Source organism: Tribolium madens, unplaced genomic scaffold (assembly GCF_015345945.1).
Source record: "Tribolium madens isolate multiple individuals breed KSU strain unplaced genomic scaffold, Tmad_KSU_1.1 Scaffold_7;HRSCAF=85;Tcas5.2_LG10, whole genome shotgun sequence".
NCBI classification, from domain to species: domain Eukaryota; kingdom Metazoa; phylum Arthropoda; class Insecta; order Coleoptera; family Tenebrionidae; genus Tribolium; species Tribolium madens.
Window position 1 is genome coordinate 8,586,317 of NW_025401050.1, and position 18,178 is coordinate 8,604,494.

At 30.1% G+C, this 18,178-nt stretch overlaps 1 protein-coding gene across 2 annotated transcripts in view; it reads left to right on the top strand.

Annotated features, from left to right (window-relative positions):
* The window catches only part of LOC123010241 (gamma-aminobutyric acid type B receptor subunit 1), a 175,769-nt gene extending 158,320 nt beyond the window's left edge, over positions 1-17,449 (top strand). Inside the window, exons 8-14 of one of the 2 annotated variants that reach the window (XM_044406958.1) lie at positions 3,743-3,893; positions 5,764-6,013; positions 10,196-10,435; positions 10,492-10,716; positions 10,767-10,904; positions 14,849-14,933; positions 15,819-17,449. In XM_044406958.1, the coding sequence (XP_044262893.1) occupies positions 3,743-3,893; positions 5,764-6,013; positions 10,196-10,435; positions 10,492-10,716; positions 10,767-10,904; positions 14,849-14,933; positions 15,819-15,841 (1,112 nt within the window). In that variant the 3' untranslated portion in view covers positions 15,842-17,449. Of the gene's footprint in view, positions 1-3,742; positions 3,894-5,763; positions 6,014-10,195; positions 10,436-10,491; positions 10,717-10,766; positions 10,905-14,848 lie in introns of both variants that reach the window. The other variant, XM_044406957.1, reaches the window with a different exon arrangement.
* The last annotated feature ends 729 nt before the right edge of the window (positions 17,450-18,178 follow it).

The following is an 18,178-nucleotide window of genomic DNA, read 5'->3' on the forward strand; positions in this document are numbered from 1 at the left end:
TGTTGCTTTATCGACAATTAATTAAATTGAACAATTATAAGATGATCATACTTTTTTTTAATAGGTACCATATTTACCCTATATTTTTTTAGTCTATTTTTTATGTTTTTTTACACTGTGTGATCAAAAGGTCTTTCCATCAAGCAAGCTTAGAAATGTAGAACGTGTGTCTGCGGAAGATGAAATGTCTCAATGACAAATGAGAAATGCCAAATTAATTTTTATTTAATTTGTTTGAAACGTTTGAAACATTTCATAGAATAATTAAATTTGCTTAGATCAAGATTTTTATTTCTATAATATAATTTTTGACACTTAGCTAACATGCAAAATGTCATGCGACATACGTCCTCAACACTAACGTTTTTTTGACACTGTATTATGTTAAAAACATTTTTTAATAGTTGTTAAATTTTCAATATTTAAATTTTCAAAGTTGGAACTTTGAGGAAACTTACCAAAATGTAAAAAATACTTACATATGAAAATATAATTTATAGAAGCGTCATTAAACTAATTGTACTCACTGATGACGTGACTAAATTGAAACACCCAGCTGCTCAGACTCACAGGCTAAATATTGTCGATTTTTGGTATTGACATTTCGTCACTTGTGCCTTAAATAATGCGCTCAAGTGCAAAAAATGTTTTTTGCACTCGATTCGTAAAGAAGAATTTTCGCTTGAAGACAAGATTATATTAGAAGAAATAATAACAATAAAGCTCTTTTCGAACTAAAAGAAATATACATTTTACTTCTTCTTATTTTTACTTTCAAAATATGTACTTTACATTTATTTGTATCTATTTTCTGGTGTTTTTAAGTTAAAAGGTCTTAAATTTACTTTTTAAATTTGAAAATATAAAATATAGTTTATATCGTAAAGCAAAGTCTTTTTTAATAACATGGACAATTCTATTATTCTATTACTAATACTAAAAATGTTTTGGCTTTAAACCACTATTTTAACAATATAAAACACATTGATTTACAAGCTTTTCTGGCTTTAAATCGAGCCAAACCAATTAGAAATTGCTTAATTCGTATTATTTTGTCTGAAAACGGGGATTTAGATTCTTATTCTGTTGAAATACATTAGATTTGCCAAGTTTTCAGGCTTATAATTCATTCAAAACTCTTATCACTAGTCTTATTTTGACCGGAAACGACGAATAGGTTAACACTAATTTCGGTCTGGAAGAATTTAAATTAAACAGATTTTTCAAAATTTTTATTACAAAAAAAAGAAGCGAAAAGATTTTGTCTTAAATTTAATACTACGTAAAAGGTTTTTGCTTGTTTGTGCAAAAATTAATCTTTGATTTTTTTGTAAAACCTGAAATGTCATGTATTTCAAAAACAAACATATTTTTTGTTTATTAGATTTTGGTACTTAAATTTTGCAATTTCCTGCAAACTTTTAATTTTTAACCAAGTAAATTTTTGCGCCTACGTCAGCATTGACATTAACAAAATCAAAAACAGAATATTAAATCACATTTTCGTCATCAACCGCTGATGCACTTTCAAATTAAGAAAGAGAAGCGAGCCGTGCTTAATGTAGAATCATTAAAACATCAAAGGAACCATAAATTTTTCTTGGTTATTTTCCCTCTAAAGTGGAGAGCTTAGATGCATCAAAAGTTCGAGTGAATGTGACATTGCTACTGTAAAGCGCGTTTTGAGGAAAATCTCGTAAAGTCGTCTCTTCGTTACGTGAAAACCGGAAAGCAAAACTTAATGGATACAATTACTGTAAATACTTTTCAGGAAGAAAAATAAAGGATGCAAGCTTTATGTTACGTGATAAATTTTGCACACAGCGCTGAGAAAGTTACACAGGAATCGTCCTGTTTACACATAATGAATATTTATCAACTATAAGTATTGTTGTTGTTGCGTTAGGCACTGTGTAAACAGGAGTTTATCTTAAAAAATAATGTAAACTTGCTTTAAACAATATCCTTGAGGGTTATTTTTATAGGTGAGTTGACTAAAGATCCACTTTCTTGCTTGATGACATAGGCAATATTAAAGTTAGTTGAAAAATTGCCTTAATGACCAAGAGGTGATCAATCAAGCGCATGTTTCATTACTTTCACGTCGTTTTTTATCCAATACTTCATCAAGAGTGATCAAAGCTATAAAAGATTTTCTTTTATGCCCGTAATAGCTTTTATTCAGATGTTTTATTTTATTTACGTTTAATTGGTTATGATTCCACTTTTGGTACGATGCAAGTTAGAACAAAATTATCCACGACCTACTTTTGCAAGATAACATAATCACTTGTAGCATATTTCTGATTTATCTCCAAAGACGTGATATGCATATTAATGAAAGTTAAGATAAATTTCCAAGTTAAGGCGTTTTACGATATTTTAGAAGTTTAATGTGTTGCAGCGACGTTACATACAGGCTGTCAGCTAATCTTTTTTTTTAATATTTTTCTACAATTTATTTTTACAATCATATGTGAAGTTAGCATTTTTTTTTAATAAGGATGCTAAATCACAGCAGTGCGTGAAGTGCTCATCATGCAGAGACAGAAATATGCCAACTAAACTAGGGGAGCGAGCGGCAAAGCCGCGAGCCCCTTTATAAATTTCGACAAAATCTTATAGTGTGAGAAAACATTTGCAAATCAAATGGTGTAAATTCACTATAATTTCTGCACAACATTTTTGAATCTGACAGGATTTGACCAGTTTCTAGTATGCCAACTAAATTTTGAAGTATTTTAATTAATTAAATGAAATATTGTAGAAAAAACTTTGTTTATATTATATGTACAAAAAAAGTGCTTGATTTTATACTTGTTGTTCACCCTGTCTACAATAATTACAGTTCCACTTTATCAGGGCGTTTTGGTTCGTCCAGACATAACACCCTGTACAATTTTGTCTATTATTCCAAAATGTATAATATTCTTCTTGGTTAAATTTGGTAAAGATATAATTTTTGTTCTGTTGTTAAGAAAAATATTGAAAGGAATCACACTTCTTGATTAAATCACTGACATTTAGTTTATGCATTTTTTCAAATAAAAAATAATAAAACATCTCTTAAATATTTTACAAAATTATTATTCAATTTTAAACACTGCGATGCGACGAGTCTGTTTAAGTCTATTTATAGTAAAGTATTTAAAATTGCATTATGTTAACTTATTAACTGAGGAATTACGCTGCTGTGCTGTTATGAAAAATTTAATAATAATAAAATGGAAGCACTTAAAAAGGATAAAAAGCCATTAACATTAGCATAACAGCAATTCTAAAACATGTTTTTGAATAATTTGTAAGAAAAAAATAATAATATCGTAGACAAACAAGTAAATTAATTAGTGTTTTGTTACCATCAACTGTTCGATATTTTGAAATTATAAGTGAACAATATATGTGTTAAATATTTGCAACCACAATTAATTAGAATCGATTTTGTTTGAAAATTTCATCAAGCAAGAACAGAACATTGTGTGGGTTTACATCTGTCTCAATAAATAAAAGTAAAGTTTATATTTCTGGCCAACAATACGAGGTCCTAATAATACAACCTCCAACTTCTGACCTTTCGACACAAGAGGGAATAGGGTTGATCTGTTCCAGTCTCAGCTCACTCGCCACACTAATAAAATCAATTTTGCTATTTTTCTCCTGTGGTAAGACTGCTGAACTGGCGACAGACTACATTTATGAATAAATGTTTCATCTAGTGACTTGTGTTTTTTTTATATTGCAGGTGGAAAAGTGCCTCAAGACAGAACAATCATACGAACTGTATTACGGACTGTTACCTTGCCACTTTTTATTTGCATGTGTGTTATTTCGAGTGCGGGTATAGTCATTGCGATCGGTTTGGTCGTTTTCAATATTTGGAATAACCATAGAAGGTGAGGTGGTTAGCGGAGCGGTCGGTGGGTTTAAATGCTTGCTATGTTCAGGAATATTTGCGTGCAGAATATTCGAGAGAATAAGTTTTTTAAAAGATATTTTCGAGTGGGGAAAGAGAATTAGTATTCAAAAAATTCATATGAAGTATAGTTAATTCTTCACCTTAAACATGAATATACAGACACATATGGTATTGGTATTGGTATAACCAATTTTTTATGTGTACTATGTGGGTCAAAAAAAATTGTAAAAAAGGATTTTACCAAGAAATATTACCTACATAACTTGTTTTTTATATCAACTGATCAAAAATGCATAAGAGGATCAAAACCGAAAATTTCAATTGAAACAAAAATTAATGAAGTAGTAATAAATCTTCAAGAGAAACTGACCCAAAATACTAAAAACTGAAGAAAATCCACAAATGTCTTTGAGGAATTAAGCGTCAACAATGGTCAAGAGCCAAATAGCATAAATTGTGAGAAATTTTTCCTCAAACATAAGGTGGACCACATACGCAGATTTTTAGAGTCGACATGGCAACATTGCCATTCTACGAAACTTATTCTTAGTGAAACTCTCCTATTTTGTAAGACATATTCGAATAACATAATTCACTTAATCTTCAACTTTAGGAAAATAATGCAAATATATTTGATTTGAGTGATAACGTCATTGCCTTTTTCCTGGAAAATACAGCAAAACAGCAAATTAAAAGAAAATTGCTTTGATATGTTGCCTATATGTGTAAGGATTACCCACTCGATGAAAATGATAAAAAAGTGTTTCTGAAAACAGTGGAAGGTCATTTACAAATCGTAAACACAAATTTCTGGAAACACATTTTTATAGAAGAAAATGTCTCATTGTGTGTTGAATTGGGTAATATATCCATTTGAGAATAGACCTACCAACCAATCACTGCAAGAAGGAGAACAAATGTTACGAGTAGATCTTCTAAATAGCACAGAAAAGGTACATTTTGTTTGGAGGTTTTTATCAAATTTCTGGATTGAACTGTTTTCTAATTATTATTCTTTTATTAAAGCAAAAACATTTTGCATACTGTTACTTTTTTCCATTTCTTACTTTTGCAAAATTGATTTTTCTGCTGTAACTTCTTTAAAATCAAAATATAGAAACAAACTTCAATGAGAAAATAAAGACCTAAAGTGTCTATTTTAAATATCAAACCAACTCGAGAAACTGTAATTGGAAGCAGGCACATAGTCATTTCATTACCCATTAGATCTTAGATCTATTTCTTAGAAAAGTTTTATATTTTGATTTGAGTTATTAAGTTTTTAGTGGATTTTATTTTTGCAAATTTTAATTTGACTAAAAATGTAAAAAATATTGGTGTTTTGTTCATTTATTCTACGCGCCTCACACCTTGAGAATGCTGCCCTAGAGCTATTTAACAACTTATTTGTAAAAAATACTTATGCAATACTGGTATCAAAGTAAACATAGGTATAAGCAAAAGATTGATCGCACAAGTAAACAATAAAAAAAGTGGACAAAATATTTTTCTATTCCAAATTTTTTAACAATTTTCGTTTAATTTGAAAGTGAATTTTGGAGGGTGCGGATAAAACTTGAGTCACCTGATAAGTATACAGACCATAGAGTGTATCAGAAATAAGTGCTCATTTTTTAAAATTAGTTGCAACTTGAATTGAAATGATTGGTGCAATTGAATGGAAAATCACCCCTTTTATTATTGTTTAGTTCATTATCAATCCTCTTATGCAGATATTTGGATATTATGCAATATTCACATTTAGTCCGATTATAGGCGCATTTACACCCACCGACAATTTGCTAGCAATTTTGCAAGCGGTGATTTGCAATCGATTTATTTTCCAGAGTAATCCAGTCTTCGCATCCAGTATGCAATACAATAATGCTTTTCGGAATTGTAGTATGCTTAACGGCCGTTTTCCTCCTCGGTTTAGATGGTAGATTCGTATCCCCAGGTGCCTATCCCGCCATTTGTCAAACAAGAGCGTGGCTCTTATCCACGGGATTCACGCTTTCGTTCGGCGCCATGTTTAGTAAAGTATGGAGAGTGCATAGACTCACCACCAAAGCCAAAAGTGATCCCAAAGTCAGAACGGTAAGACTTTCATATTTTTTACCATTCCAGTATCGATTTCAAAGCGAATGTTTGCCTTTACTTTGCCTCTAATTCACTTAACATCTGTTCCGCGCATAACGAATTTTCCTACTGCTACCATAAATTAATGAAAATGGATTGCACTGCATTGGTTTTAATCACCATTTGGTACTTCATGCAAGACTGGATAATTGTTTATTCAATCACAAATTGTATATTTGGAGAGCGGCATCGATTCGAGACATGGAGACTCTGATGTTAAGTGAGCAATTGGCTCAAAAACAACAAGAACTTGAGATTTAATTAATTTAAAAATAGATACAATTATTAAACTGATCGATTTTCTGAAATTCTGATCAAAATAACCTGCGATTATGAAACCAAGTTAGCAATGATTTTTGTCGTCAGAGGCCACAAATTTGAAATCTTAGTCACAATTTTATAGTTAATTGTTATTTCCGAGGGACGGTGATTGCAAGAGTAAAAATTTATATGTACAGGGTGCTGCATTTTGGATGTCCGAATAGGGAATCTCCGAAACTATGAGGTTTAGCCAAAAACGAGTGATACATTCTGGGGCTCATTTTTTGAGAAAATAATATTGGTTAAAACCGCATCGGCGCTATCGTCTTTTGTTTTCGACTTATAGGCAAAAGTTGACATTTTGGCGAAATGTAAAAAAATTCATATCTTCGTTATTATAGAAGATACGGATTTGAAAAAAAGACATTATACAGGCACTTTTTTAGGAGGAATTTAATAATGTAGTTAACAATTTTTTTCAGTTATTAGTTTAGCCGTAATAAGATAAACTTTTATTTTTTTAAATGGAAATCATAGGCGGCTATGGCAATTTTGAAAAGCTTATTTTTTCTGATCTAAAAAATATATATTTGTAACAAAATATTTTTTATAACTATACTTAAAAAGTGAAATACATATTTTGTGTGATAATAGTTGGCCATGGAAAAACTATTTCACTCCAAATGTGTAAATAATAATCAATAAGAGTTTTGTGATCTGTAAAATAGATGAAAAAATATACAAAATTATAAAAATTTAAAAAATACGATACGGTAGAAGCATTGAACAAATATGAGAGCGCCTCAGAACAAAATTATTACATATTTTTAAAAAATCCAAAAATAGGAAAAACAAATGTGTCAACAGTCAACACAATTAGAAAAAACATTTTTTTGATGATCTAATGGAGGTAGGATAACGTTTCACATAGACGGAATTTGGGTATTTCAATAGCGATATCGTCATTTTTGTGTCATAAAATATATTTTATTGAAGAATTAAAGCGGCTTTTTTTTTACAACACACTATGTATCACTAGAAGTTGCAATGGTAATGTTAGCTTGTTTAAAAACAAAGAAATGTTATTAGTCGCCAATAAGTTGATTTACAATTTATTTTGCATCTTTTCCATTACTTAGTACTTTGAAAACTCTTTCATTAGTGACACTGGTTGAATATAATATAGTTTAAATCCTTTTGGTTGAAGATGCAACATTTTTTCATGGCCAACTGCGGACAAAAATCAAAGATAATTTTTTGATAAAAATGTATTATTATAATTTGTTACAAACATATATTTTTTAGATAAGAAAAAAACAAGCTTTTTAAAAATGACAGCCATCTATGATTCCCATTTAAAAAAATACGAGTTTATTTTATTACGGCTAAACAAACAACTGAAAAAAATTGTTAACTACATTATTAAATTCTACGTAAAAAAGTGCCTGTATAATGTCTTTATTTGAAATCTGTGTCTTCTATAATAACGAAGATATGAATTTTTTTAGATTTCGCTAAAATGTCAATTTTTGTCTATAAGTCGAAAACAAAAGACGATAGCGGGATGCGGTTTTAACCAATATTATTTTCTCAAAAAATGCGCCCCAGAATGTATTACTCGTTTTTGGCTAAACCTCTTAGTTTCGGAGATTCCCTATTCGGACATCCAAAATGCAGCACCCTGTACAATATAACAATTGTCAAATATTTTTATGAACATCATGTGTGCGCAGCACGAATGATGTCCGCAAGCGTGAATAAAAATATTCTACAATCTTTGACTACGAATTGTATTCAACAGACTTTTCAATGAACCAAATGGCAAATTTGCGTTACACATAATTACATTTTCATAGCAACCAATAAATAATCAAGTTAATTTAAAATATTCACTGTAACTGTTGGAGTATCAAGTTATACCGGGTGCGGCATATGTTACACGCAGAACAGAATACCCCACTTCTAAATAAATAAAATTGTTGATTTTTTTCACACTTACCTGGGCATTGGTAAGATACATTCCCTAATTTTTTGGTAATTTTTCATTTACAAACAAAGCCAAAAAAAACAAAAAGTAATTTTTTCCCTAAAAGTTTGATTCTAATTTTTATACTGACCTACGCAGATTCACTTCTTACAATTGCTTACAAAATCAGAAAAAAATACCAATTGGATTTTGACTTAAACACAATTTTCCATCTTAACTTTGAAAATCATTTTTATTTGTGAACTGCTACTTGTGCCTTCGTAAATTTAGGTGACAATGGGGAACTGCAATTAGGGTAAGATTCCAAAAAATGACCTTTTAAAAATGATTCTTTTGCTGGCAAATTATACCATTTTGTCATAAATCACGGGTCTGGTTTGTGTTTAAATAAAAAAGCGACTATTTGGCCAACCAAGTCAAAATTTGAAATTGTGATATCAAAGTTTGATGCGCTAGCAGGTTAGTGTAAAAATGTATAGGTAAATTAACAGAAAGTATTCATAAAACACACAAAACTGTTACGGCCTTATTTATTATCGAAAAAATTTAGGAAAAATTCTCAAAATATACCCTATCAGTAATTAATTAGGTATATGAAATATTGCCAGTTTTAATTAATTAGAAGTCGCGATTTATCAATGCGCGTAACCGATGACGCACCCGGTATTTACAAGTGAAATATTTAGTTGAATTTGCTGTTGCTAAAATACAAAAGTAAATATCTGCTATTTTATTGGTTAATATTTGAAAAAAGAGAGGTGAATTCAATGTTGTCAACCTTAAACTTTTTTGAAAACGAAAAAAAAAGTTGTGGTATATTAACTTTTTACCAATAAGATAAAAAATCACCAACTAACCATTATTACACAGAGTAAGATAAAAAAAAACAAATAATATTACCATTTCTAGAATAAAATTGGCCGCCAAAATTATCCGGACAACTAAAATTTTGCGATTATTTACATTGCAATATTTTTTGGTATTCTTTGTCGCATTTCGACAAATTTTTGTTTATTTTTGTTATTCTTTGTCGGATTTCGACAAATTTTTGTTCGGCTTAAACAACGTACTTTGCAGAACATTGTAATTTAGTTTAATAACATTTCTAGTTTTGTGTTGTAAATGTTATACCCAAAAGACGAGAGTTTTTTTTTTGTGCAACAGAGACAAAATTTAGTTTTTATTTATTTCAGATTATTGCCCGTTCTTTAGTAGGCTACATAAAAAGGTAGTTAAACCGAAAATTATTGATTATAAAAGAGCACAATTACGTCTTTGAACACAAAAAATCTGAAAAACTTAGAACTTCAAGGGATTACAACAAGTAAAATCGTTAATTATTGGAAGCTACCATGGGCCTGTTTTGACGTTTTGGCACATTTGGCCTACTTAATATGAGCATTCGTTGAAATTGGAAATGTAATGAAATTATTATTATTATTAGAAATTATCGAAAATGTAGTACACAATTCAGAAAAGAATGGGCCATAATCTGAAATCAGTAAAAATGTAAGTTTGTTTCTGTCGCACACCACAGCTCAGTATAAAAATAAGTAAAAAACAGCGCTTTCATCTTTTGAGTATCACATTTATAAGACAAAACTAGAAATGTTATTGAATGAAATCACAATGATCTACAAAATTGTTTCTTTAAGCCAAAGAAAAATTTGTCAAAATTCGACAAAAAATAACAAAAACATTGCAATGTGAAAATTTTGGCTGTACTTCTACTTTACCTAAGAGAAAATAATGTTTGATTTCTTTGACAATAATTTATTACAGAAAAACTAATAACACAAGATTTTTTTTATGGAAGCGTTCTTCAAGTTCGTTGTTTGTATAACCAAAAATTCTTGGAATAAATCAATTGTGTCTTTTATTATTTTTGCCAGAAAAAGGTTGAGCCGTGGAAGTTGTATTCGATGGTCTCCGGCCTACTGGTGGTAGATTTTGTGATAATGGTAGCTTGGCAACTCCACGATCCTCTGCAAAGACGCATCGAGCAATTTCCCTTGGAAGACCCTGAGTCATCAAGTGATGATTCAAAGATAAGACCCGAGTTGGAACACTGCGAAAGTCACCATAACAATGTTTGGTTGTCTGTTATCTACGCTTATAAGGGCTTGGTTTTGGTAAGAAAGACTAGAAACTCCTCCACTAGAACGACTCAAAATCTTTGTGTTTTCAGATATTTGGGTTATTCCTCGCATATGAGACACGGTCTGTGAAAGTGAAGCAGATAAACGATTCTAGATACGTTGGGATGAGTATATACAATGTGGTGATACTTTGTTTGATAACTGCACCGGTGACTATGGTCATAGGGAGTCAGCAAGACGCTAGTTTTGCCTTTGTTGCTCTCGCCATAGTATTTTGTTGTTTTCTCAGTATGGCGCTTATTTTCGTGCCTAAGGTAAACAAAATTGCGATAACATTGTTTTATCTAAGTTTTAATTACCACAGGTGATTGAAGTAATCCGACACCCAAAGGATAAGGCTGAAAGCAAGTACAATCCAGACGCTGGAATTTCGAAAGAAGATGAAGAGCGTTACCAGAAACTTTTGAATGAGAATGAAGACTTGCAACGACTCATTTCTCAGGTATAGTAATTATTTTCTCCCTATGGCCAATTTTAGCTAACAAATAAAAATTATATTAAGCACCTAAAAGCGAGCATAATTTAGATTTTCTAGACTCTTGGACTTTTTTATATTCAATCATGACAACGAATCTTATGCTTTTTTATGCGTTTTTCTTTACTTATGCTTTCACTTATTTGTTCTTATGTTCTTTCTCTTTCTTATTATGCTTTGCATTCTTTCTTATTTGCTTTTTTACGCTCTTCTATTGTACTAAAAATATGTCCACGGGCTTTTATGAGCCCGTCATCTTTTACTGCTAGTTTGAATTAGTATTTAAATTTGAATTAATGAAAAATTGCTGACTTGAGTGGGATTCGAACCCCGGACCTACCTGCCAAAAAGGGGGACTGTATGCCGCTACGCCACTACGCCACCGACAGTCTCAATATTTTAATTTAATATAATATTCATACAGACACAAAATTTTTCAAAAATTAATTTTTTGAATTTTTTTGTACCTTCAAAAGTGCAAATGGTTCGATTGTGTAGTTTTTAATTTTTTCGATTTTTGACGAAATTTTGGGCGATTTTCGATATCTGAAGCGGTTGAAATTATTGATGCTATTTTTTTTTGTTCGATACCGTTGGAAAGCAAATTTAATTTTTTATCATATAAAAGAAGATTTTTGTTCTACGTTAAATAGTTGACGAGAAAATTGCTGATAAAGTCAGAAATATCTAAAATATTATTTCAACTCGATTAAAAATGTTGCAGTTTTCTCGACGCCAAGCGATTTTTCGGGACATTTTACATAATTATGTATATTTAAAAACATTACAACGTTTGAGGTACAGTTTTGCCGCAATTTACAAAATAAAAAAATTAAAAACCCTTGAATTTCTGATTTATGTCAACATCGAAAATAAGTGTATACAAAATTCGAATGTTTAATTTGACTGTTTCTAAAATACAGTCATCGGCAAAATTATGAAATAACCTTATTTATTAAAAATGAAAATATTTTGTTTTGATGAAAATTTTCTCAACAGGTCAATTTTCTTTTTAAAAATTACAAAATTCTCAACTTGATTTAAAATTGTTTTTCTATTTTTCGTCTAAGGAAAGCTTATTTCGATACCAATACCGATGCTTTAATGAGCCATTTCAAGACCAATTCGGGTGCTGAAATAGACTAGCAGAATCTAATAAATTTTCAGCGGTTTTTTGAGCGATTTCTCTGATTTCTGGTGGTGTGCATGAAATATTTGCAGTATTCATTGTTAATTCAACAAAATTTTGAGACTTGACACTTGAAAATCATATTTTGAAAGTTTTGTGACATTTACTACCAATCACCACCTTATTAGAGCAAAAGTTCTTAAATTTTGAAAAACGCGAAAAATAAGAAAGACAGCATAAAAAAGACATTTGCGGTAACTCGTTCTTTATAAAACCCGTGCTTTCGAAATCCTGAACTCGTTTCACAAAACTTGCTTTACGAAACGTGTTCTTTAATAAGTATACTACTTTTGTTGATATTATTTTAATTTTTTGGTGATTTTTTGATAACTTTATGTATTATTTAATATTTTTGTTCCAAATATTTAATACTTTGTTGTTGTCATTTGACAATTGAAAGATTTATCGAATTGGCTAAAAAATATTAGGGTTTTGATTTACAAACAATGTCTATGACGTCCATTACTTAAAAACCAAAAAGTGTAAAATTTTAAATTAAGTTGAAAATTGTGTATTTTTTAAAAAGAAAATTGAGTTGTTTGATGAGCATTTTTGCCAAAACAAAATATGTTCATTTTCAATAAAATTATACCATATTTTTAGCGCTCACTGTATAATTTTAGTTTCATTACCACTACAGAATAATTTTGCCTGATTCTAAGTTCTGAGGAGTGAGGCGGGAATAAATGAATCAGTAAAGCATACAGAAAAAACGCTCTTTTTGTTATGTCCTTTCTAAGTTCGTTTTTTTTTTTAATTACACATTAAACTCAATGCAGGTTCACATTTTTTTTGCTATAAGTATATTGAAATGATTAAGATTTGCAATAGTATTTTTACACCCATTATTTAAATTATTTATTACATTATACAGGGTGCGCCAGAACTCGCGCCCCAGAGAAAAATGTCATATAAGGTAAGATACCAGGAACATGGAAAAAATGTTAAAAAAAAATTATCTATAAGAATTTCGAAGTTATGAGGGTTTAAAGTTTGCACTTTGACTCTATTTATTTCTGTTGGAAAAATAATTTTCCAAGTTTTTTTGCTATANTGACTCTATTTATTTCTGTTGGAAAAATAATTTTCCAAGTTTTTTTGCTATAGGCTATTAAAAGAGGAAATAAGGAAGCTGTATCCTAAATTGTATTGTAAATTGTTCAATGTTATTTGTGGCTTTTATTGGAAAAAATTTTTGTCCCTTTACTAAATAATTGTAAAAAAACATATACAAAATCATCAGTATCATTAAATAGATATAAAAAAAATGTCAAATGTCAAATTTTTTTGACAGATTGAATTTTTTAAACATTTTTTTTATGTTCCTGGTATCTTACTTTACTTGAAAATTTTCTGCGGGGCGCGAGTTCTGGCGCAGCCTGTACATATACAGGCTGTATTATGAAAAACGCCCCAAGCTATAACTCCATTATTTTTAAAGTTATGACAATACTTCTTAGAACAAAGTTGAACATTTTTTGTCATCTATCGTTTGGGATAGTTGCTAAATTAATGCTGTTTTCTGTTTCACCGGAAATGACATCAACTTTATTTTTTTAATGGAACACCCTGTATATTTTACCACTTTTGAATTCTTCGTTTAATTGTTCTTTAACAAGTTCTAGTAGCATATGCCTAAAACTAACCGTTCGTGAGATATTCACCAAATAATGTGTTTATTAAAGTAGGCAATGGAAAACAATAATATCAAGTAATGTTGACAAATATTATTCCTTTACATTTTCTCTTACTGTTTTTATACTTTTTAATGTTAATCATGGATGATAATGTGTTAACAGACATATTTTGAATAAAATAAAAATTGTGGGAGAGCACTACGCTTTTACACTGGGTGATTTCTGATGAGAGACGTTCCAAATCGTCGAAAATTTAAGCGACTTAAAGAAAATTTGAGACTGTTTTGGGCTTTTATAAAACCCAAATTAAAACATCTCCAATTTCAAAGAGATACAGAATTAGATAGGTATTGAAGAAAATGCAAGAACATGAATTCAAGAAATTGCAAGTAACGTTGGCTTATCGCACGCAATTGTTCTAATTTGGGTTTTTTAAAAAACCCAAACATCCTCAAATTTTCTTCAGGTTGACGAATTGGAACTTCTCTTATTGGAAACCGCCGAGTGTAAAGGCGTTGTGGTCTCCAACTATTTTTATTGCTTTCAAAATATTCTTGAATCATGTCTGTTAACACTTTATCACCAAAACACCAAAAAGTATAAAAATAATAAAAGAAAATGCAAAGTAATAATATTTGTCAACATTACTTAATATTATTGTTGTCCACTGTCCACTTTAATAAATTTTTAATTGACTCATATCTCATGAACGGTTGGTTTTAGGCACATGGTACTAAAACTTGTTAAAAGACAATTAAACAAAGAATCCAAAAGTGGTAAAATATACAGGGTGTTCCATTAAAAAAAATAAAGTTGATGTCATTTCCGGTGAAACAGAAAACAGCATTAATTTAGCATCTATTCCAAACGATAGATGACAAAAAATGTTCAACTTTGTTAAGAAGTATTGTCATAACTTTAAAAATAATGGAGTTATGGCTTGGGGCGTTTTTCATAATACAGCCTATATACATTATTTGTACATTATTTAATAAAAAATTTCTTTGATGAAATAATCAAAATATTTTTATAGTTTAATAGTAGCTTCATATGTGTTTATAATCAAACTGTCCATCTCTTTACAGAAGGAGGAGAAGATTAAACTGTTGAAAGAGAAATTGGCGGAAAAAGAGGCCAAGAGTGGTGTGACGCCTTCGACGTTGACCCAAGGTAAGGAGACGCTTATCGTGGCGGACTTCATTACAGACGCCGGCACCTCCGATTCCGCCTTCGGGGGTGGTCTTTCAATATATACGCGATCGTCGAGGTGCAGTCAATCAGATATCGAATTTAGTGAAAGTTATCTATGAGACAAGAATTAAAATCATAAAATGCACAAATAAATTATTATTATAGATGATAATGTGCCTACCTCGTTAACCATTTTCTGTTAAATAATATTGTTAAAAGGTATGTTCACATAAAGTATAATTAGACTAAAAATAAATAAAAAAGTTAACTTTGCTTTTTGCTTAATTTTTTTTGTTTTTTAACAAGCGGAACATTTTGTCAACTGATCAAAAGACTAAACTTAAATTAAAATAAATGAAAATATTTTTACAAATTTAGAATAACAGATTTGTTGCAATTGTGACAATAATTCTGGCATTCAATTAAACTTATTGATTTTGCTCCAACTCCTCTAACAAATTAAATTAAATCAATTTGATTAAAATCTGTCGTAGACAATCTTATGCTAACTACAAAAATATCAACATTTATAATCATCAACGCACATTAGGCCCTTATAACCCAGTCAATTATCTACCTGCATGGCACCCTTTTTGAAAATCTATACATTCGTGTAACTCCACTTCTTTTTGTTCCGGTTAAATGTCAAAATAGGTCGAGGGCTCCGAAACTAAATTCGTTTCTGATTCGACTGCATGCTTAGTTAAATCGTAGTTCTAGTCAAGTAGTTCAATCTCGTTATAACATAAAGAGTGAAAGAAAAATGTCTTTTTCTCCCAAAATACCTGATTTTATGTTGTAACGAGATGTGTGGTAGTGTTTGCTGAGAAATTTTGGGAGTGAGATATTTTTCTTTTTCGACAGATACTAAAGACGAACGCATTTAGTCTTCGAGTCACACTAAAGAAGAACTAAAGGTCATAGGTAGGTATACCAGAGAGGATTTTATCGAAAAATACGCAATCGAACCAGTTTTGGTTGTAGCAAACTGGTTCTAAATTCGACAAAACCCTCTCTCATATTTATTTTTTGAATTAGGTAATTATTGTTAAGACAATATGAAATTGTGTAAAAAGTGATACACAAACTGTCATGCGACAGGTTTTTTAAGTCAATTCACACGAATCTTTAGTCAGGGATTTTCGTTTTGTGACTAGTGGACGATTTAGTTCTCATTTCTAGTTTTTGGTGTTTTTTCTTTGACTATTCGTGCCGTAGTAACAAAGATTGTGAGCTAAGATTTCTTAGCAAATTGTTACCTTATAGTGAGAAAAAAATCGCTCAATGTGTTTTAGTGATAAATTTAGGGACTTTTCGTTTGACGCTGTTTTCAATTTCATTTTGTTGCTCAACAGAAACGTTCCAAGCAACTGCTTTTTGTATTTAAATGTTTTAGATAAAAAAAAATGAATTACATAATAGGGCATTTTTGGTACAGAGCTTTATTATGATTGACACTTTAATAAATTCTAAATGTTGTGATAGAAAAGTTAGTGATAAAAATAAGACGCGGTGCTTGGAAATAATCTGTAATAAATCTACGCCTGACTTTTATTGGGATTTATTTTTGTCAGGTTGGTCACGACGGTGGCACCAACCTTACAAAAGTCTAGGGTGTAGACTAATGTTGGTTATTTTAATTTTGTAGTCATTCGAAATCCAGGACCGTACTGGTTTTGTGTTAGTGAATGGGATAATAATTTCGTAGAGTTAGAATTTTTGTAGTTTAATGTTATAACGAGATGGACATTTTTCATTTGATTATTTTAGTGAAAATATTCTAAAGAGGTTGTACTGATAACAAACAATGAATACATGTTTTTTGCAATTCTTAAATGTTATTGGCACGTTGCAGCGTTTGCAACATATCAAGTTTTGGTTTACCCAACGCTGGAATTGCCAAATTCTGTTCCCGGAGCTCTGATTTAATTTTTAGCAATAGTTGAATTGTTATGCCATAATAGCTGTAACCCTAAATTTAATGTCTAGCAATATTATTACGTGTTAGTTGTTAAAAAATGCTCTAAGTATGTTATTTGCTACTTGATTTTATTACACGTTATCTTGGTTTTGTTTCCAACGATGAGAAAATTAAAATCGTTAAAGCAACTTCCATTTTCACGTTCTAGTCTATAGGATACACTCTACACAAAATACAATAATGTTTCTCATTTGAAAGTTGTTTTAATGAAGTTTATTAAACGCACGATTGTTGCAATCGTACGTTAGTGAGACGAAGAAATGAAGATACGAAGAAAAGGGAAGAAATATGATTGTAAAGAAACGGTCATACCCCATTACGGCTCAAAATGAGGTATGACTGGACTTAGTATATAAGTACACTTTATGTTAGTTAAATGACAAACTGTTTATTGATACTATTATGTAAGTACATAAGATGAATAAGTATTGAATAGTACTATACATTGCAGTTTTACTGTCAAAATATGTGTTCAAAAACCCAATCAGCTACCTAATCTTATGTCAAATTAAAATTTAAGTGTAAATTCTTGTGTTATTTTCCACAAATCCTTCTCACTACAGTTGCCCCAATGTTTTTAATTCACAAAATACAATTTTTTTACCTTCAAATAATTTGGAAAGACAAAATTGACCAAAAAAATCGATCGTCCAAAAAATCTCAGGTGTTTACAAAACATTCAGCAAAAATAGATCATTCGAACAAAAATTTAAGTAAAAAATCAGACGTGGTTACAAAAAATTTGACGAAAATGTTGAATGGGCTTTATAGCAGATAAATTAACTAAATTAAAATTTAAATAAATCAAAAAATTGCGTGAAAAATGTAGTAAAAAACAGGCTAAGGTCACAAAAATTGCGCAAAAAATCTGACGTCGTCACAAAAAATTGAGCAAGAAAGCTTAAATGGTCACAAAAAATAAAGCAAAAAACAGGCTATCAACACAAAAAATTGGACCAAAATTTTGTATAGATTTTATAGCGAATAAATAATCTAAACTAAATTAAAAATTTTAAACTAAAGAAAACTAAAATACATACGCACGTATTACTATCGGATCAAAAAATTGACCAAAAAATCTCAGGTGTTTACAAAACATTCAGCAAAAAACGATCATTGGAAGTAAAAAAATCAATCGTGATTACAAAAATAATAGGTGAAAATGTTGTATGGATTTAATAACAGATAAATTAACTAAACTAAAATAAAAATTTTAAATTTAACTAAACCAAAAAATTGCGTG